This window comes from Drosophila willistoni, chromosome 3R (genome assembly GCF_018902025.1).
Source record: "Drosophila willistoni isolate 14030-0811.24 chromosome 3R, UCI_dwil_1.1, whole genome shotgun sequence".
Taxonomy (NCBI): domain Eukaryota; kingdom Metazoa; phylum Arthropoda; class Insecta; order Diptera; family Drosophilidae; genus Drosophila; species Drosophila willistoni.
The window spans coordinates 14380605-14403124 of NC_061086.1; the positions used below are offsets into that span (position 1 = coordinate 14380605).

Consider the following 22520-nt stretch of genomic DNA (forward strand, 5'->3'; position numbering starts at 1 on the left):
AATATATATACTTTATATGGTCGGAGATGCTTCCTTCTATGCGTTGCACACTTTTGACCAAAATTAATATACCCTTTTTGCAAGGGTATAAAAATGATTTAGAAGGACGCCCACGCTTATTGAATAAAGTTATAAAATTAAGTTAGAACTCACTGAATTTACACTAAGCAACTGTCACTTAGCACTTAGTATTCTCAACACAATTTAAGTGCAGAATAATGAATACATTTATAAAGTTGTAAGTTGTTAAATAATTTTACTTTTATTAAAATTTTAACTCAGCTCCTGACTAACAGTTTAAAAATCACAAAAAGTGACTGGGTAGTTCTTTTTAAAGCAAAGTTTTCCAAATATTTTAAAAAGTTGTACGCATTCTTCACCAGCAAAAAGTAACCAAACTACATTCCAAAAATAACATTTAGCATTCCATTCATTTGTATATGAGTGTATGTTTCTTTAAACATTAACTAAATGCATTGTTGTTACTTTATGTTAAAGTTAACACTTCATTCCAAAAAGAATATTTTGTACGTTTCCAGCCACTCACAAACTGTATGTTGTCCTTTTTTACTTTAGCTTCAAATTTTAACTGATTTGAGGTCAACAAAATTATTAAATAAATAGAAGTTGATGTCATTGCAAATATAATTGTCTAAAGGACCTTCAGAAAGGCCAACCTGTCTTAGGGATGCGAATAAGCTTACCCTTTAGTATTGCTTTTGACACTGATATGCCAATTACAACAGTTGGTGCAATGGACACGATGCCAAAATCGTTCACACACACACTCTAAAGTTGATGGTCAGCTCAAAACACTCTCACATACTACAACTGCACTGCTGGTCTAATAAAAGCCGGGAGATACCACACCAGCACTTTGACTCGAATCAATGCTGCTTAGCTAAGCCATAAAAATGGAGAAGAAAGAGGAAAGAGAAAGAAAGTGTAACGAAAACATTGCGCCATTTCATGTTTGTTTGTTTGTTTGCTAGTCTGCTGGAAGGATGTGAATTGTGAAAGCATATTATGCAGCCGCATACGCACACATCGATTGTTTGTGATTTGATTTGGTGTGATGAGAATCGAAAGAAGGGTAAACTGAATTCAGCATATTACTTACATATGTATATGTACAGATATATTCACATATGTACATTTACTTGATAATGTATATTGACGCATTCACACAATATCCGTTTACATGGGGCGAAAATGGTTTAAATATTAAATTTTCCTCTGCCCTTATCTAGCGATGGCATCGCCAGATAACAACTTGACTCTTGTAATCACATATGTTAGCGTTAATGACCTTCTGCTGCTCGCTTATCCCGGCCCTGATCTACATTTCTTATTACACTATGTAGTGGCTACGTTTTTTTGCTTAAGTGAAGGCCTTTGCTTTTCATACCATATTCCTCATTGTTATTTTTAGCTGGCTATGAGCGGACCTCATGTTGTTTTTATTAGTAAGTAAATAATAGACCCAACAACAATGGCGTCCTTGCTGTTGCTTAGCTAATGTAACAGCCATCAAAGGCCAAATTTAATTGGCTTTTTGTGCAACATCATCAACATCATAATCTAAGAGTAAATGTTTCAAAAAAAAAAAAAAAAACACATGAAAATAATATGTTGTAGCTATTTTTACAGCAGCCAGACATCTGCTATGAATACACACACACACACACACTCACACGCATTCATCCACACTTTTATGGCACATGGACAAATCTGAAGTGTGTTTAAAAAAAACCATAGCATACATTTCAGGTGCCATTCGGGCGAATCAGGATAAAGCCAATCAAGTAATGTAATGGACAAACGGCTATTATCAGAATATTCAACCATTTTACTCATTTTTTGTGGAATAACTGAGAAGTTTAAACTTTAAAGCTTATTATCTTATTTTTGGGCAAAAAGATTAATTTAGGATTAAATTAAAAGGTTAGATGATTGTGGAGTAAAATTATATTTCTAAAATATCAACTGAACAACGTCGTTTTAAGACATTTAACAAAATGCTTCATCTGAAGAAAGCATATGAGTTTCATTTAAAATTATGAAGATTAAAAAGTTCTTTGCAATTTGTATACTCTTTTAATCATTTGTTTAGACTTTAATGTATTATTTTATTCTTCGTTTATGTGCTTATGGTTACGGTAACCAATCACGACTACGCTACCTAACATTTGCACACTTTGATTTTGCTTTTGGAATTTTGGTCCTTTAATCTTTTTTAAGTATGCCCATGCCCTTTAAAAAAGAGTAACGTTCGATTCCCCGCTCACATGAACATGAACATCATCACATCCCATCACATCAGACATTTATAACCGCACATATATACACACACACACACACACACACACGGGCATTGCTGATTGAAACAATTTTCTCGTTACCCACGAAAATGCTGGGAATTCCAAGAACTCATTAATCTAGCGTAAAAATTTGTCTTAAGCTTATTTGCCAAGGAAAATTAAGCATATGTGTAAAGAGCAGAACGGCGAGACTTAACTTAACGTATGTAACGTATGTAAAATATATGGCACATGTGTCGTTATGCCATAGACATTGACATTGATGCGTCTGCCAGACACGCTCAGGCAGCACACGGTCTCCTTGCAGTCTGAATCAAGTATCAAGAGTCTGAAGGTTAAACGCTTAGTGGCCACAAAGCGGCATCATTAACTGCAAGAATAAAGTGTTTGCGTTTTTCTTCATTGTACATTGCTTCTTTCTTTTTTAACAATTTAATTTGCCTACATGTGTGTATGAGCGTGTGTGTAGTGGGCAGTAGAGAATTACAACACTAAGCGGCTTTGAAACAGTAAATTTCCACACAAGGACACGCAAAAATTTAGTCATAGATTGAAAGTGTGATGCAGTGTGAGCTGAGCTGAGCTGTTTGTTTATTGTGCCAAGCTTGAAGTATTAGCTCTTACACTGACAGTAAATAAACATATGTATACTAACATGTGATGGTGGTAGAAATAAGAGTCTAATAGGACAAGGACCAGTACATGTAATTACACTAGCCGTGCTTTAACGCAAATTAAAGCATAATTCCAGGCGCCAGGCAAACAGGCATATAGGCACGCATAGTTGAGCTTAATTACATTTGTTGTTGACAAAACAAAACGAAAAAGAAAACTGCCTCAGAAATACATGGACGTAACTGTTAGAAGGACTTACTATACAAAGAGAACTCTAGTTCAATGACATTGTTCATACAACCCTATATTACGACAATTTTAAGGATAAAACCATCGACCATCCTTCTACAGCTGAGATCTTGACAACGCCTCTGCACAAGGACATTCCCAATGTGTGCTTGAGTGGCCAACGAGTGGCCAACAGCCTTAAATGTGACCATGGGGAGAAGCTCTTCTTCTTAGCCTACTTCTACCATCATCATCATCGTCGTCTTCTTTCTCTACCATTGGACCATGGTCCATGGCTAAAAATGAGTTAACAACATTATACGAATAGAAAAAGCGGCGACAACAGCAACAACATCAATTTTATTAAGGCTATGCGAATCTACTAGCAACGTGCCAGCTATGTAGTTGCCTTTGGGCTTTGACGATTTCTTCTTATATTTATGTACTCGCACTCCTTCGCCATGTACTACATCTTTTGCTCGTTACTCGCCTCGTGAATGCTTTTGCCGGCCCATAAAATACATTTTGACAAGAGTTTTATCTGGCACGTCGCCTGCAAGTTGTATGTGTCATGGCGATTTATAAGGATTTGCTGCCATCACAAAATCTCCACAATGACAGTTGGTTTGAGAAAAAAGAGCGCAAATAAATATCATAAATTTCATAAATCAATTTACACTGAAAAAAGTGTATTAAATACAAAAAAAAGAACTATAAAATGTCCTAAAATCTAGTAATATACAAATATGGCATAGAAGCTAGAGCAGCAAAACTAATGAAACCGAAAGTATAGCAACATCAACTATCATATTTACGCATTTACTGTAGGTAAAACCATATTTAGATCAAAGCATTAGCATTAGCATTATTGTTTAGGTATCGGGAGATAGGAGAATCGTTCATTGAACTTAAACACAGGAGCAATAAATATTCTAAATAAAAGCTATTAAAGAAGTACTGAAAATGTATCCAAATTGAATTCAATTCAACTATATCATACTTTGAATTTTAGTCCAGTGTATATATCTCACATATATTAAAAATATGAAAGTTTTATTTCTTATTCGCATTCACATTACTGACCCAGGACAGGGAAAAGCCAAGTCAATGCACTTCCGCCACTTTAATGTAACGATAATGAGATTTCGATGTTTCAATTCCTCTTTGATTTTTCAGCTTGACTGAGTTTTCAATTGTGGCAGCAACAGTAATGGGGCAGCAGCAGCAGCATTTAGGATACCCCAATTAAGTGTTCAATGACACTAACCAAGTTCAATGGTCGCAATACATCGAATATCATTTTGATTTATTTATCCTTATTTCACTTCCATTCTCTCCACGCCTTAGTCTCTTACGTTTTGATTCAATACGAAGGCAGTTCAAATTCCCAAGTGTCACTTGACCAAAATCAATAAGCATCTTCTTCTTACAAAAACTAATTGTAATAATTTGCGCATCAAGCCAATGTCAATGGATAAATTTCAAGACAAGAAGACATTGAAAAGGAGAAGGCATTGTTAAAATTTTGATGGTAGACAACAAGCCAAAAAACAGCAACAACAAGTGTTAATTTCACAAATATGTTCTCAAACACACGCCCCACAGTCGGGTGGGGAAACATTGAGGAAGGAGGAGGAGGAGGAGGACAAAGAGGCGATGGCAAAAAGTTGACTTAATGAGTGTTGAAGTTAATTGTTGGTTTATTTGTCATGCTTGAACTTTGAACCCTTTCATTTTCGAGACAATTGCAAAAACAAGAGGGAAACCATCAGTATATGACAGAGAGAGAGAGAGAGAGAGAGAGAGAGAGAGAGAGAGAGAGAGAGAGAGAGAGAGCGAGCGAGAAAGAAAGAGACCAAGGGGGAGTTTTATGGTGGCAGGTTGAAAAAGTTTTAAATGCTTGCCTGAAAGGTTCAATTGAATATGCAAATATGAAATGATGTACCAGCAAAAAGAAGAATAACATGAAATTTTCCATGAAATTATTACAAAGCCAAACTAGAGAAAAATTCGAAAAGCCAGCAAATTGAACAAACTATGAATTTTTATTACTTTCCAAAGTCAAAAAAGTATCAAGGGCTCTCGATGTTCGTATGGGGTAATCATACAACCTAATTCTCTGCCATTAAAATGATATAAAATCTAAATTTCCACTTAAACTTTAAGTCTGTTTTTATTGTCTTCAAACCACACACATAGGACTAAAGAAAAAGGAATGGCCCAATGAACTTTGTGGGCTTTAAATCATTGCGGTTACCTCTATAAATAACGAGAGAGTTTTATTTTTAGGGTCTTGCGGCACGCCCCCAAATCGTGTCTGTCCATAATTTGTGAAATAAAATACTTCTTCGGTACAGCAGTCCCAAATTGAAACCAAATTAAATTGCAATAAATCAGCAAAGGCGTTAATGGCATTTCCACTGTTAACCATTAAATAGGCGTCACCCTAAGAAAAGAAAAGCAAAATCATTTGCCCCAAGTGTATATGTGTGTATGTATATGTGTGTGTGGGTGTGAGTGTGTGGGAGTGAAAATGTTGTTTTTCTTCTTGCACATCTAATTGATTTGTATTTTGTATGCTAAAGATGGGCTCCAGTTTCCTCATTACATTTTTTTTTTCTATGCCTTTTTGAGCTTCGATTTCATCTCTTGTTTGCTTTGGATGGAAGATTCATTTTCAAGTGTTCAGTGAGGCGCAAAGGCATACAGTCTTCTCCCCTTAGTCCTACTTCGTAGCCATCCAACCGTTGGGCATCGTAGCAGCTGACAAATGTGTGTTTTTATTATTGATATTTGTATTTGCTACAGGGACTTGTTGTCAAAATAAAGAGATATACGAGAAACATATAAAAGTAGAATACATGAAATAATGAAATTTAATAGGAGAGAAAATGAGCTCTTTAAAATTTGTTTTAAACATATGGAAAAATATGAGCAAAATATTAAGGAAAGTGTTTAATCTGTGGAGAAAAATCAAGTGACAATATTAAGTGAATTTACAGAAATATATTCGTGTATTAATTCGACAAATTCGAAGATGGAAAATTGATCTTAAAATTAATTATTTTACCCAGTTTTTGATACAAAAACATGCATCCCAGAAGTTACATCTTATTTTTTAAATAGATACCATGAGATTGGAATTCTAAATGAGTCACATTAATTAGAGATCTTGGAAGCAGCAGTTTTCTAGTTCATTAAAGGTTACACATTTGTTGATCAATGTGATGAAATGATACAGGTTTTTAGTTCTGTTTTGATTTTTAGTGTCTAGCAGAACATCCGTTGTCTTTTACCATTTTCTTGTCAAAATTTTCTTGCCTATTTTCTTATTTTTTGCCAAAAAGCAATTGAGAGTCACAGGACCTCTGTTCTTCTTAATAAACATCAACCAAAGAATTGAACAAGCACTGTTATAGCTACATATATTTTCTTTTAACTTAACAAGGCAATGCCTGAAAAAAAAACAATTATAAAAACAAATAAAATACTTACCAAATATTTGTAATAAAGAATCAAAAAAATAATGTTTACACCTCTTTTTTTTTCGTTAAACCAAATGCAAATAGAGAATGTAGCAACTGAATACAGTACTTGAGTAAAAGGAATTATTATTTGTATTACAAAAGTACTTATCATTAGTTCATTATTACTTCAATGATCACTTTGGAATTCGTAATTACGCCATTGAGAAGTGGACAGAAAGCAAATGGCTTTTACTAAAACTTTGAGACTGCAATAAATTGAATGAATTCCTCATTTAATTTTATAATCCCTTTGGAAGTTAAGATGCGATTGTAAACTACTTTACAAAAGTGTTTGTTATATAGAACTCATCTCAAACAAAATACTCTTAGCATTTGATTCCATCTGATATCCAAAATATTGTTCAGACTGTTTAAAGAGAAAAAAAGTTACAAACATACATATCTCACTATATCAAATTATCTATTTTTCTAAACCTATTTCACAGCTTCGAAATATGTTAAACAGTTTAAAGAACAATATCAAATTTTTCTGTTACACATTTTTTTTATATTTGACATTTTTTCTTCGTTCGTGGCTATTATTTGCAATCGTGGCGGAAGTTTCGTTAGCAACATAATGTGCTCGAAACAAACTAAAGCTGATAAGAGTTGCCGTTCCTTCCTTTTTAAAACAATAGACAACTAACAGCAGCTTAATATTCTGGCACTTCCTGCTGCCACGCCTCTATACTCACACACTCACATCGACTTGTCAGCTGCTGAAACACATGAACACAAAAACAAAAAAGAAAACGAGACGACCAAAACGAAAAAAAAGGAATAAAATTTAATTTCATTTTCATAAGCACAAAATGCCACTCACTTCACTTGGCAGTGGCAAAACAGAAAACGCAAAGGGAGCAACAAAAAAAAAGGGGGAAGAACCGCTCAGCACGTTGTGCCAAACAGCGGGAGAAGTAACGCAGGAAAAGTAGTAAACACACAAAAAAGAGGATAGAAAAAACTAAACTACATTTGCGCATCATTACAATTTGCATGCATAAACAGGAGTCGCAGTAGCAGTAGCAGTTGGAGCAGCACAAAAAGTAACATGTGAATGCACACAATAAATTTGCACATATATACCAAGTCAATTACAGTTTTATTTTGCTACTGTGGCCACATTGCGTATGAGCAATTCTTTTAGCAACAGAGAAAAATAGCAAATGGAAAACTAGGTGAATCCACACAAAAAGTGGAAAGAAAAGTAAAGCAAACATACGCACAACCCAGCAGCCGAGAGGCACTTAAAAAATCGTAAAAAATAAAAGAAAAAAGTATTATAAATTATGCAAATCGTAAAGCGCTGAAATCCAACCTTCAGGCCAGATAATTGCAGTGGAATGTGTGTGTGTGAGTGTGTGTGTGTTAGTGTCTGTGCCTCTGTGGAATACAAAGTAAGTGAGTGGAAAGAAGAACACTCAACTCCAACAAATGCTAAGTTGCTGCAACAGCGCCAGCAGCAGTCGAGGAAATCCCCTTAAAGTGGCAAACATTCATCTTTCTTTTACTTTTACTTAGGTTGCATGAGCGCGAAATGCGCTTAATGAGAAAATGCAAAGGCGACAACCAACAACAAAATTATGTTCAGTAAATACTTGAAATACAACCAGATGAAGAGCGACAAAGATAGAGAATCAGAGAGAAAATAAGACAGAGAGAGAGGGAGGGGACGTGTGAAAGCATTTTCTACAGTCTGTGCCTGAACGGCTTGGCTAGGAACTATTTACATAGACGTTAAGAAACAAGGAACTGGGTCAGTGTTGACGACGCACCAAAGTATGCAATGAATTCTGTTGATGCTTTAAATGAAATTAAATTAAATGGCTTAAATGTGCGTTTGTGTGTTTGTTTGTGTATCTCTGTGGCGCTGCTGGGTGAACTGCTGGTGCTAAGCTAAACAAATTTCTTTGGGATGATGCATTTTGCATTTATTACATGACACTTTGAGGTTAATGAATGTTGCAAAACTTTAAATGAGATGAATAAAGCTGACACTCTTGAGAGGAATTGAAGAAAATATAACAAATGAGGTTGCAATTTTGCTTTAGTTGGGTAAATTCCATTCATATATAATTAAGAAATGTTCTTAAATAAATAAATGCCTTATGTTTGTAAAATGGAACGTTGATTAATTGTTTCTGTGGTATACCATAAATAGAACTTGAATGATTGCTTAGAATAAATATTATATTGACAATTTTTTGTTCAGAGACTGATGGAAGTATGAGTTTTATTGTAAATATCTTAATTACAAATCAAATACAAGTTCAATCATCAAATAATTCGAAATCAATCACAAGATTGAATTTCACTCAGGCAATTCATCCAACAGCAATAAAAATGATTTAAATCAATTTGCCCAAACACTTTGGACAAAGAAGAGTTAACAAAAGATCGTTTTAGTTTAGTTCTAATTACAATGCACAAAAATAAACTGATTGAAAAAACGGAAAATGGTTTCAAAGTAGTAAATACATATGTGAAATGTGAATCAAATGCATTAGTAAATACTGCCAAAGACCCCTCGAGAGGGGGACTTTGTGTATGTGTGTGTGTGTGTATGTGTCTATTTCAACTGTGCTGGCATTATAAAGTGCTTTGTGTCAAAGGCAAAAAATGCATTGTATGTACGTGATGTGCCAACCAAATGCAAGCACGCACTTAATCATTTATGCACACACATACACTTTTTACACACATCTATATATACGTACATACATACATACATACAGATTTATATACATTTAAAGCAACAGTTTGAGTGTGTGTGTCTAAAATTCTGCACGTAGCAAACGAGCAGGCAAGTTGTACGCGACTTTTACACGCCCTAACAGTATTTTACACTTAACTCAGCTTTTCACTTTTTTTTTATACTTTGCTGTATACTCCTAGTTAATTACTTTAATTTCCAGCACAACTTGTTAAACCTTATTAGTCCCATTTAACTATAATAATTAGTCCAGCTGCTTGTTGTTTATATCTTTAGGAAGGTAAATTTGATTTAACATAAGTTTTAACGATTTTCTTTAAAGTGTGCTTAAAACTGATAGTTGATCTCAAGTTCTTTAAATAAGATTGCAAACTGGTAAAGGGATAAGTTATCTCTTTAATACCACATTGATTGATAACTATCTTTAAAAACATGATATTAAAGTCGTTTTTCAAACGATATACATACCTTGTACACATATTGACACCAACATAAGCACAGCAAATAAGAAGAAACTGTTCTTTAGAGTGAATATACAAAATGATTGGCAGGGCTAAAAATATTCGCAAACTTACACGAATATTTTATACTAAAAAGTTGCACTTGCCGTCTTTACACTTGCCTTGCCTGCCCCTCAGAGTGTCTGATACCTTCAAATTGTTTGACATCTGTCACATGGTAAGGTGAAGGTAGTAAGATGACGGCTGAATGCGATGGGATGTTTGTGCCAATTTCATCGAAATTGAGTTAAATGACATGTAATAGTCGTTTTAACAAGTCGTTTTCTTTGTCGGCTGCAATTTTGCCTTCTTCATTGGCTGCTTTGATGGTGTTCCCCCTCAACCACCACCACCCTTTTCTTTTTTTTTGGATGTATTTCCGTTACTTTGATGTGGCAAGCGGCTGCCTCAACTCGGTGCCAGTGCGGCAGCTACAACAACAACAGCAGCAATGGAGGCAACAAATAAACTGTCAGACAAATAAATGCATCGTTGAGAACAACCAACACCCATCTGATGAAAGCTGTAAATAAAATCAAATTCCTGGAATTATCGCAATTGATTTTTGGCTGCTACCTGATTGCCATTGTGTTTTCGTCTATTTTTTAACTAACTCCAAATGGGTAAATAAAAAAAAAGGATCTCGGTGAGTGTGCGTCTGTGTGTGCAAAAGGTGTTAATGAGAATTCCATAGAATTTTTGTATTGAAAATGTATTGTAGCCAAATAAAAAAGAACCCATTTAACAATTCTTAGAAAGAAAAAATTGTATTTAAAGGAAACACAAACAAATTGGTTGGCTTTGCAAAATGACTTTGATTGTTTCTACACCCCAAAGTTTTGTACCCAAATTAAAAGTCGTATCCTAACTTTATCGTTGATTTCTATAAATTTTCTAACAATTAGAATTCCCATTCTTCTTAATTACCTACTAACTATTTAGTATGGATTTTTTATTGAAAATAAGACAAGATTTATACAGCATACGAAAAAATTCTTTTGAAGATCTTTTCGAATAAATTGTTGGTCAGTTTAAATTGAAATTTCCTTTTAGCCATTCTTAAGGCAACAAATTTTGCTTTCTTGCATACTCCATTACGTTCCTTCCTGACATTCCCCCAACCACTTGCCCAGCAATAAGTATAAATCCTGTAGTCAAGAAAAAGTTTCATTCAACTTCATACTCCAAATCCCTCCTCAATGGGCCAACAAAACCACAGTAATTTGCATAACAAAACAACAACAGGCAACACTTTTCATTTACACACAAAATTACTTGACTTGACTCGACGTGAACAGAGACAGGACCGGAGACAGGGGCAGGGACACACGGCTAAGGAGTGGGACCAACCAAAAGCATTTGTAGGAACTGCGTCAGAACATAGACTCGGGGGGCATAATTTGAGCGCGGCTGGCTGGCTAGCTTTAAATGGGAATCAAAGACAGCAACAGACAACTATAGCCAGTTGGTGGAAAGCCCTGTGGAGAATATAGCAATTGAAAGAACTAAGTACAGAACTGTAAACTGCAAAACCAACAAAATCAGAAATAACAACTCTGGAGTCTAGTTTTTAGTTTTTTGCCGCCGGACCACTTGACTGCCATGCCAGCAGATGTCCATGGCTCTGATGCTCTGACTTTGGCAACTTGTCCGACTTGTTTCCTTATAAAGCTGCTGCATTTCCGACATTCGAAGTTTCCGTGTGTCTTGCCCCTCCTTTTTCTTTTCACTCTCCGATTCACTCACACTCTCTCATTGTGGTCTCATGGTTCTTGGGTCCTTTGACAAGTGCCAGTTGTGGAATTTGAAATTAAGAAAAAGTTTGTTTTGCTGCCTTTTCACCAAGCTTGAAAAGACATAGAGTAAAGTGGAAAGAGAATTCAAGCCATAGGGCATAGAGTGGGAGAATACACATATATCCATTGAGGTTTCGGTTAATCGCTAGGTGTACCTGTCATTTGTTCGACTAGACAATAATTAAATTTCTTAGAACCTTCAGGAATTGGCAGGGCTGGAGAGAGAACGAAACATATTTACCTATTGTCAGTAAGTTTATCTTTTTAAAGGGAATGTTTGTGCAAACTTGTTTATTGTAACTTTTGTTAAAGTTGTTGAAACTTTGTTTGCTCAATAGAGAAACTTCTTCACACGAAGTGGCAACAAATGATGACAAAGTTTCACCTCTAATTAGAACACATAGCATATTATATACATATGTATGTAGATACATATACATATATGTATATACACATCCGGCTTTAGAAACTATCATTTTTGAAGTCATTAAAAAACTTTTTGCCACTATAAATTTTACAAGACAAATCCGTTACTCCAGTGACTCGTAAATTTGTGGCTACAGTCAAGGAAAACCACATTGATCAAATCGAAGTTTAACATAAATTTAGAAAATCTAGAAGATCTTTTAGTATGTGTGAGTATGGGTTTTTGTGTATAAACAAATTAAAAGGTCAAACATAAATATCCACCCAAAAGAAACCTCAAATTAAATTTTCCTAAAAATAACAAGACAAACATAACTTAGACACACACAAGTACACACGAATAGACACACCCTTGGTTGACCAGACAAAAGAAAAACACACATTTTCTGTACCTTCGTTGTCGTTGAATCGACATTGAAATACCTCACACACAGTACCTCAGAAAATTCCGAAAAATAAGAGTAATTTCCATATATTTCCAATGTAGTTTTTTTTTTGAATTATATGATGCCCTTGACAGAGAGTTTACAACCAAAGAATTAATAAAATGATTACAACTTTCGCTTGCAGGGTATCACAAGCCAGGTTGTGCGATTATTTTTAAACAACAGACAGCAAGTAAACAATAAATACAGACACGCGCCTAGAACTATGCAAAACAAATTACCAAAACCAAGCTGAGCCTCTCTCATGCTACCAACAGTTCACTTGTGGTTTTTGGTGGGCGGAAGTGTGTGTTACATATATGGGCGTGTGTGTGTGTGTTTGTATGAGGGGAAAGACCTGCCGTCTATTCCATAACATGTGCCCAGCTAAATTTGCATTAACAACAGCAATAGCTAAAGTCAAGTTAGGCATAAATTTGAATAATTTTCCTATCCATTTGGCATTTGAGTTGGGTTTCGTTTCGTTTGTGATAATTAACACATAAGCAGCAGACGCAAGGACGAACACAAACTGGTCTGGCCAACTAGCCGTGTCTGAGAAGGGCTTCCTTAAGTAGCCTTCTTGCCACAATCTATTTATTTTGTAAATGGTCAGCATATATTGGCTATAAGCTGACATCTTCAGAATTTAACTAGAAATTCTTGTAGCGGCATCACTTCAAGCTTAAGACTTAAAGAAATGTTAATATGTTATAAAACCAGCTTCAAGTTAGAATAAACATTGAAATCTCAAGATTATAATCGTAAATTTCAAATTTTTATAGAAGTAATTTAAAGAAAACATCGGAACTACTCTTTAAATTCTTTTCAAGTTAGAGTTACCACAAAACAAATTTGACAAATTTATTTCCAATTAAAATAATTTTATTTTTATTATTAAGTCCTCTTAATAGAATTGACCACATTTATTAAAACTAAAATGTATATTTAAGCCCGTTTTGAAATGAAACTATTGCTGGTTTGGTCAGCATTCAATGTCGATTAGCGTTTCCATCATTGGCCACATTTTCATAACTCCACTGACCACAATTATGTTGGCAAATTTCTCGTCATTTTTCACATTTCCATTTCAGTGCACAAGAGAAAGAGAGGGGAACAGTATTTGCTTTTCTCACTCACTCTCTCTCTCTCTTACGCAATCAACTGTCAAATATTCCACTCAACAGTTTTGTCAACATTCTCACTTCTCACTTGCAACGTAACTGGGAGGCACGCTTGGGGATGAGCAGGGGGATATACTCCCTCCATGGTATTATAGCTTGGGGGCTTTATTAATTTCAATTTGTGTCAACATCAATGCCAAAACTAGGAAGCCAAGTGGAATGATTTAAGCCAGCAGCAGCTCATGACAAAATGTTTGGCCATTAGGCGAATTAAAGAGCAGTTTTTCGTCCTACACACAAACATAAATGCACAGACACCCAAAAACACACATATACACTTAGGACTCACCCAAACTCTCGCACACACACCCACACACACATTCACTGTAGATAAAACTCAACGACTAACAATGTACAGCAACAACAACAACTACATGCACAGTATAAAAACCATGATTGATGTGCTCAACTTGACCCAAATGCATGTTTTTATGCCGAAATAAGCCCCCACTTCTCTTCCCCAGAACACCTTCTGTCAAGCATCCTTCTACAGATGAGGATACTTGCTACATTTATGTGTACATTTTGTAACTAGAGACAATCTGCCAAGTTCATTGAACTGGCCATAGTTGGATGTCTTGATGCTTATTATCTGACCATTTGCTGGCTGAGCACGCGGCGTATACGTAATATAATATTTAATTTTACTTTATGCAATAGTCACAGAAGCTTGTGGCTTGTCCTTAAGGTCGTCATCGTTGTCGGCGTCGTCATCAAAGTCCTAGTCATGAGCTGTGTGTAAGTAGAGCACTCAAGCACAATGTAATCGCTATTAATGAATGTGCGCGGAAAATGGAAAATGGGCGATAACAAACAAAACCAAAAGTACAGAAACTACAACCTTAAGCTAGAGTGCAAGCAAACCAATTGCTTATACGGGCGTCCTTCCACTTATACGTAAAGAATGCGATACCTCTTGAAATTAATATGCGGCATAATGCATTTGGGAATGCGGAAAAGAACATTCTTTTTAAATATCCAATAACTGACAACTTGAGTCAGCTTTAAAAACATATTTCAGCTAAAGGACATATTGATTTCACAAAGGACTGCTGGCTATGAATGAATTCCTTTTATTTTCTTTCATCTTTATATATTTTTTCTGGTGTATTTGATTCATCTTTAAGTAATCATTTGACCAGAAGATGCTTTTCATTCTTTTCTGGGAAATAAAAACAAAATGGTAATCTATTCAGAGGATATTTAAGAGTTCCATCATGAAGTTGCCCTTAATTTATTGTACACATCTCTTCACTGTGTACCAGAGTTACTCTTAAAACCCGCGAACTTGCCGCTGCTGATTTATATGGGGAAATGGAGCAGCTGTGGTTCGTTTTACTTTTACTACTGCAATTGCACTGCAGGAAAAATGAAATTAATTTCCCATTGCCTTTGTTTGTGGCTGCACATTTGTCTTTGGAAACTCTGCATTTTACGAGCCACAACGGCAGCAGCAATTGAAATTTGTCAGCCCGAAAGGTTTAGCCAACAGCTTAAAGCCAAAAGCCGCACAAAGTGCACTTAAAGTCAACAAAAAGTGGAAAAAAACGAAAAAGTCTAGCAGCGAGAAGAAGTAACAAAGCAAGTCCAAAGTGGTAAAGTGGTAAGTGGTAAATGAAAAGTAGCTGGCTGACTGCCACTGTTATGGCATAGCCCACTTAATAATCACACATAATAGTTCGCCAACGCAGCTAAAGTTTTGCTGCCACTAATCAACAGGTGGCTCTGGTGCAATGTGGCCCATGCGGTGACACAAAATTGTCTTTTTAATAAGGACTTACAGTTGGCCAACAGCTTCCCTTTATCTCCTGTTCTTACTCTCTCTCTCTATCTCTCTTTGTCCCGTTATCTGTTTGCCCTTGGGCTTACCAAGTTCTTAGCGTTTTCGTTTCGTTTTTCCTATTTTCTGTGTGCGGTTAAATTAAATTTAACCATTTTAATGCTCATGCTACAAAAAGGCAATTTCCTTGAGGTGCAAAAAAGGCAAAAATTGAAAAGGGCATAATGACTTGCTAAAAAAAGGCCAAACTCTCACAAACACACACACACAGAGGAAAAGTTCACACATAGAGGCAAAAATGGTTTGATCATTAAAAAAGGCTTACAACGTGCCATTTATTACATTTTTATAACGCCCACAGCAAGAGCACATAATAAAATATATATAAAAATAAAAAAAAGATGCACAAACCAAAGAAAACCAAAAAAAAAAGGCGACGAAGAAAAAGTTTCACATTTTATTTATAGGTCAAACGTGTTTTGAAAATTGGCTTCCGGTTCAAATAAAAATTCATCAAAATATATAAAGTAAAAGGCTTAAAAACACTAAAAAATCAATGCACTTTATCAGGGGAGCGACATCTGAATAATCTGTAATAACTTTGATGTACCGGATCGAATTCAGCTTTATACCCGACCTATTATATTTAAAAGTTTTGGATTTTTTTTAGTGCTAGTGCTTTTAAAATTGACTTCGACGCACGGACTGTTATTCATGTGTTTTTTACAATGTAATTCTGCGAAATATGACGGTATTTTGGCAAATACGGCAAGTGGTGCTATTTTTAGTTTCGAGTATTTTTTGAGTATTTGAAGAAAATGCCTGAAAAACTTTGAATACGTTGGATATTATTAAAATTTCTTTTTGTTTTCATTAGTAGTAAATATTGAAACATTTAAAAACGTATTCACATGTTCCTTGAGCCTTAAATTGAAGCCAAGAATCCTTTGAACACATAACCTCAGCAAGTGGTGCTATTTTTAAGTTCGCAGCTGTACATATGTACATAGTGGAATTTTTCAGAAATTTTTCAAACATTTCACCCAGTCTTAGGTATCCTAAATATATTCATTTTTGATATGGGATGCAAAAACTGGGCTGTAACTCTTACACATTTCGCTTGTCGTTATTTTTATCAGAATTTTTTCAATATGCACACACTCAGTGGATAAATATAAAGGCCAAGACAACATCAAAATAGTTGGAAGTTTTTGTTGTGGCAAGTCATGCTAGAAAATTGCAAGCATCTTGCAAAACACTTCAACTAACACACACTCAATCACACACACATACATAGCCACAGAAAGCAAAAATGCTTTAAAGAAAAATTTCCCCAGTCATGCAAGAAGACGAAAAATCAAATGTTGACTTCTTTTTCTTTGTAAAACAAATGATGTATGAAGACGAAGGCGCATTTAATAATAATAAATATGTAAGTAAAAACGCGAGCTACAAAACCAGTCAAAAGAGTCCAGGCCGGAGAGAAAGAGAAATACTTGGTCTTTGGCTGATTTATGCCGCAATTTGTGCAACTTGATGAGCAGCAACCAGACCAGACACCGAAAACGCCCAAAAACAAGAGATGCCTTTAAAAAAAAAATACCAAAAATAAAATGAAAATAAAATAAATGTATAACCAAAGAAAAAGGAAAAGGGCAGAAACTGCAAACATAAGCAATGTGTGAGGCAAAAACTTGTAGCATAAGCTGTGGCGTCTTAAGTCTACCACCAAAAGGCGCTTACACCAAGGACGCATACTGTCAAGTTGTGCTCCTTTCCTTGTCGTTTTCTATATTGTATATATATATGTATATGTGTGTATACATATATAAAGGTACATATATATTTGGTTGTACACTTTTTCTTGTTTGCTTGAAGCGCCTGCCAGGCGTCAGACTGTACAGTTAGTCCTGAGGCCATAACTCAAAACTTACCTTGGACTACATGTCTTGTCTGTCTGTCTGTCTAAAGGTCTGTCTGCCTGTTTGTGAGTTAGTTGTACCGTCCTACTCTCTGGTAATATGCTGGCATAAGGGTAATTGAGTTAGATGACTAAGAATTGGTTTTCTTCAAGGTGCTACAAAGTTACAAGCCTTTCCAAATTCGTTTCATAAAGGCGGATACATAGACACGCATATTTTTTAATAATAGTTACTTTATATTAACATTGGTAGCACAATATGATGTCAACTTTTATTCTATAGATTAGAGACCAGTTCAGTTTGAGATTGTTAAATAAACTAACTTTATATGTTTAATGGAAAATCACAATTCTTTTGCTTAACATCGAAAATGTGAAAGTGTATATTAAAGTAATTCCTAATGAATCTGTGAACTTAAAAGTTTTATTATTACTAGATCAAAAGATGTAATGAATTACGACCCACGTGTGCTTTAAATAAAGTCGATAATCTATTATACTATTTAACTATTTAACTTATTAAAACAACCTAAAATTTTATCCCAAGAAGTAGGCAACACTTAATTGGTCTAAAATAAGACCAAACTTCTAAGCTGTAATTACAGAAAATGTCTGTTAAATAGGGGATAAATTTAATGGTGCATAAAATATTTGTGGAATTTCTAGTTATCCCTAAAGTTTTCTTTGTCAATTTACCATTCTGTAATTTGCACGTTTCTTCTCTACTCCCTCTCAGTTGAGCGACCAATTACACTCCAGTACCAACCATTTTTTGCCCTCTTCATCTACTATATTGGCCGTAATTTCCTGCTGTTGCGGCTCAGACAACTCAAATCTAATTACACCTCACAGAGACAGAGCTTAGATAAACAAGAACAAAAGCAAAACAAAAGGAAAATAACCAAAAAAAAAATATGTACCAACAAAAAAATAAGGCGAATAAAATAAAAATAAACGTTTGTTCTTTTAGTCTTGTTGGCGTAAAGTAAACTTCCGCTGGCACATCCTGTTGTGTTGTGTGACGACAGCGACGCCTAGACATTAGAAGTTCACCTCCCACCTCACCTCCTTCGCTATACGCTTTCTCCTCTAGGGGTCTATCACTTTTTATGGCTATTTAAAGAGTCATAAACAAAGAGGCATGTGTGTGTGTGTGTGTTTGACTGGGTGTGAGCCGGGATATTAAATTGAGTTTTATGCGTGATTTCCGCTCTTAACACTTTGTTGACAATGCATTTTATGACGCGGTTAGTGAAATGTGACAGAATTTTCTTATCCTCCGACCTTCTCCCCTTTCTCTATTGCAGACAGAACAATTTGCCGTACTCTGGATACTGTTCACCATTATCGTGTTGGGCAATTCGGCTGTGTTGTTTGTGATGTTCATCAACAAGAATCGCAAATCGCGTATGAACTACTTCATCAAGCAATTGGCTCTGGCAGGTAAGCGAGTGTCCCACATTTCCCCGACTTTATAATTCATTTTTGGATTGTTCACACATGTGTTGTGGCACTTTTATTGCCATTGCTCTGCTCTTCTTGTTGTAGATCTATGCGTGGGTCTGCTTAATGTGCTTACAGACATTATATGGCGCATCACGATTTCATGGCGGGCGGGCAATCTGGCCTGCAAGGTCATACGCTTCTCACAGGTGTGCGTCACATACTCATCGACCTACGTGCTGGTGGCCATGAGCATTGACAGATACGATGCAATAACGCATCCCATGAACTTCTCAAAGTCCTGTAAGTTAGTTGTCCAAGAGAAACTTTTCTTAATTGGAAAATGTTTGAAAATGTCTGGCTTTAATGTTTGTTTTTGTCTTTGTCTTTGCTCTTATTGCTGCCGCATTTCTTTCTTTCTTGTCTGTAGGGAAGAGAGCACGCCATTTGGTGGCTGGGGCTTGGCTTATATCAGCTATATTTTCCTTGCCCATTTTGGTGTTATATGAAGAGAAACTTATACAAGGCCATCCACAATGCTGGATAGAGTTGGGTTCACCCATGGCCTGGCAGGTATATATGAGCCTGGTGTCGGCTACTCTATTTGCGGTGCCTGCATTAATTATTTCCGCCTGCTATGCGATAATAGTGAAGACAATATGGGCCAAAGGATCTATATTTGTACCAACAGGTAAGTTGGAATGTCACCAGTGGATTAAAGGCTCTCTAGAAACTAATTCTATTTTACTAGAACGTGCAGGTTTTGGTGGAGCGCCAGCCCGAAGAGCCAGTTCTCGTGGCATAATACCGCGAGCCAAGGTCAAAACCGTCAAAATGACTTTAACTATTGTGTTTGTATTCATCATCTGTTGGTCGCCGTACATCATATTCGATTTGCTGCAAGTCTTCGGCCAAATTCCACACTCGCAAACAAACATTGCCATCGCTACTTTCATACAAAGCTTGGCCCCCTTGAATTCAGCAGCAAATCCTTTGATCTACTGTCTATTCTCCTCGCAAGTCTTTCGCACACTAAGGTAAGAAAATGGCCACCAACCAAAGAAGTACGTATACACATCTTAACAATTCAATTTTTGCAGTCGCTTTCCGCCCTTCAAATGGTTTACCTGCTGCTGCAAATCCTATCGCAACAATTCACAACAGAATCGTTGTCACACAGTGGGACGCCGTTTGCACAATAGTTGCGATTCCATGCGAACTTTGACCACCTCACTAACCGTGTCCCGACGCTCTACCACAAACAATAAGACAAATGCACGGGTTGTGATTTGTGAGAGGCCCAATAAGATTATCACAGTGCCAGCCATGTCGGAGGTATGATAGCTGGCACATACGACCCGCAAACGTTCAACGTTTGCGGTCCATGGGCCGACTTCCTTCAGTGATGCCGAATATCTGTAAGTCATGGACAATTCAAAGAGGCTTAGACAATAAGTTTAATATTATATATGGTTAGCTTAAAAGCCAAAAAATAAGGAAACTATAAAACTAAAAGGCAAAGCTAGAGTGTAATCTACGAATTTCAACAACACCTTTTCATCCTACAAACTAGGAAGATAAGTGAAATATAACATACACCAATTATAATTATATATTTCATTTACAAATGTTTCAAAAATTAACCCAATTAACCTAATGTCCAACACTCCTATTTATATTTCTATCTTAATCAGACTGATGTTCTACCTATATACCTATATACAATCTATCTATATATTTAGCTGTTTATTCAACAACAACTTGTGGCCATTTCTACATGACATTTAAATTATTGCATTTCTCTTAAGTCTTACCACTTACAATTACTCTATAAGTAAGTCAACAATTACTTAGATACGTACTAAATATAATGTAATTTATGCCATCTCATTACATGTATATAGAAAGCCATTGCAAACTTGTCCAAGCATAACTAACCATAAGCCAAAATTCTATTAAGTGTCGAATACAAAAACTTTGATCATAAGAATTAATAGAGCATAACGTTTTAGTCAATTTAGGTTAAGCTAATATTTATTTCAAAATTATGTGTAGAGAACTTAATGGAATAAAGGCCAGCAAATGGCAAATTGTCAACAAGCAAAAAAATAAAACAAAAGAACACCAAAAAAAAAACGAAAACAGAAACTGTTTAAAATATATTCATTGATGCTGGCACGCGTCACAAATTTTCCTTTTATGGCCTGGGTGTATGTCTTTTTCTTCTCCATGGTTGGCTGAGCAATGAGAACAAGGACGAATTTGGCTCATTTTCACTACTTTACTTCATTTATAATTGTCGAATGACTATTTTGCGGCTGCCTTTATGGGTCTCTCTGACTGACGTCAGTGAATAGCAACCACAAATGTTAGACAAGACGCAATATACATATTAATAAAAATGAAGTAAGTAAGTCGTCTCGCCGACTTGGGTATACCATACACCAGGTGAAACAAATATTTAAAATTTCGAAAACCAAATGTATGTCTACTAAATTGTTTTAATATGCCTCATACCATTTGCTATCTGGCTCACTCTACAAACACACGAGCACTCTAGCGCCGCCACTAGCCAACGGCCAATTCTGCCCTTATGGATCGCGTAGCAAATATATTTTGTATGTTTCTAGTCCGATTTGAATTAAATTTGGTAGTTTGATAGAAATAGATAAGATTTACTAGTCCGCTAAATTGGATCGCGATGGTCAAAAAATTGCAAGAGCTAATCGGTTTTTTCTAAATTATGGAGGCGGAAGTGGGCGTGGCAACATATTAAAATATATGTATTCTGCGCGCATACTAAGCCAATATACATACTAAATTTGGTGAGTTTAGCTTTGTTAGTTTTCGAGAAAATCAGTTTTGTTTAATTTTCGGGGGCGGAAATGGGCGTGGCAAAATTTTTAAATAGTCAATATCTGCGCGTCTATTAAGCTAACTTACATACCAAATTTAATGTCGGTAGCTTTCATAGTTTTTAAGAAAATCAGAGTTATGTAAATTCCGGGGGCGGAAGGGGGCGTGGCAAAAAGTTGGAACAATTATTTTCTGCGCGCTAACTAAGCAAATATATAAACCAAAATTGATGTTTCTATCTGCTATACTTTTTAAGAAAAACAGTTTTATGTAAATTCTGGGGGCGGAAGGGGGCGTGGCAAAAATTTGAAATAAACTCGATAAGCGTACATACTACACGAGACTGCATACCAAATTTGGTGGCTCTAGCTCTTATAGTCTCGGAGATCTAGGTGTTCATACGGACGGACGGACGGACGGACGGACGGACGGACGGACGGACGGACAGACGGACATGGCTAGATCGACTCGGTTTTTGATCCTGATCAAGAATATATATACTTTGTGGGGTCGGAGATGCTTCCTTCTGCCTGTTACATACATTTTGGCGACTTTAATATACCATTTCACCCTATGGGTGTATGGTATAAAAATGTAGTATTATTTACTATGAGTATTAAAATATAAATATTGCCTTCAAATGGATCTCCAAACCAAAGAAAAGGAAAAGGAGTTGCATCATTTAAAAGGCGTTGGTAGGCGTTTGTATACTCTTCTTTTTACTCAGGATATTTTGTAATCTTAAAGTTTTTTAACTTGCTTGGCATGACCAATTGAAGAGAATA

At 35.8% G+C, this 22520-nt stretch overlaps 1 protein-coding gene across 1 annotated transcript in view; it reads left to right on the plus strand.

Moving 5' to 3' along the window:
• The window catches only part of LOC6650810 (cardioacceleratory peptide receptor), a 43311-nt gene extending 22413 nt beyond the window's left edge, over positions 1–20898 (plus strand). The window contains exons 3-7 of the mRNA XM_002073910.3: positions 18744–18879; positions 18985–19182; positions 19310–19570; positions 19631–19916; positions 19980–20898. Coding sequence (XP_002073946.1) covers positions 18744–18879; positions 18985–19182; positions 19310–19570; positions 19631–19916; positions 19980–20220 — 1122 coding nt within the window. The 3' untranslated portion in view covers positions 20221–20898. The remainder of the gene's footprint in view (positions 1–18743; positions 18880–18984; positions 19183–19309; positions 19571–19630; positions 19917–19979) is intronic.
• The last annotated feature ends 1622 nt before the right edge of the window (positions 20899–22520 follow it).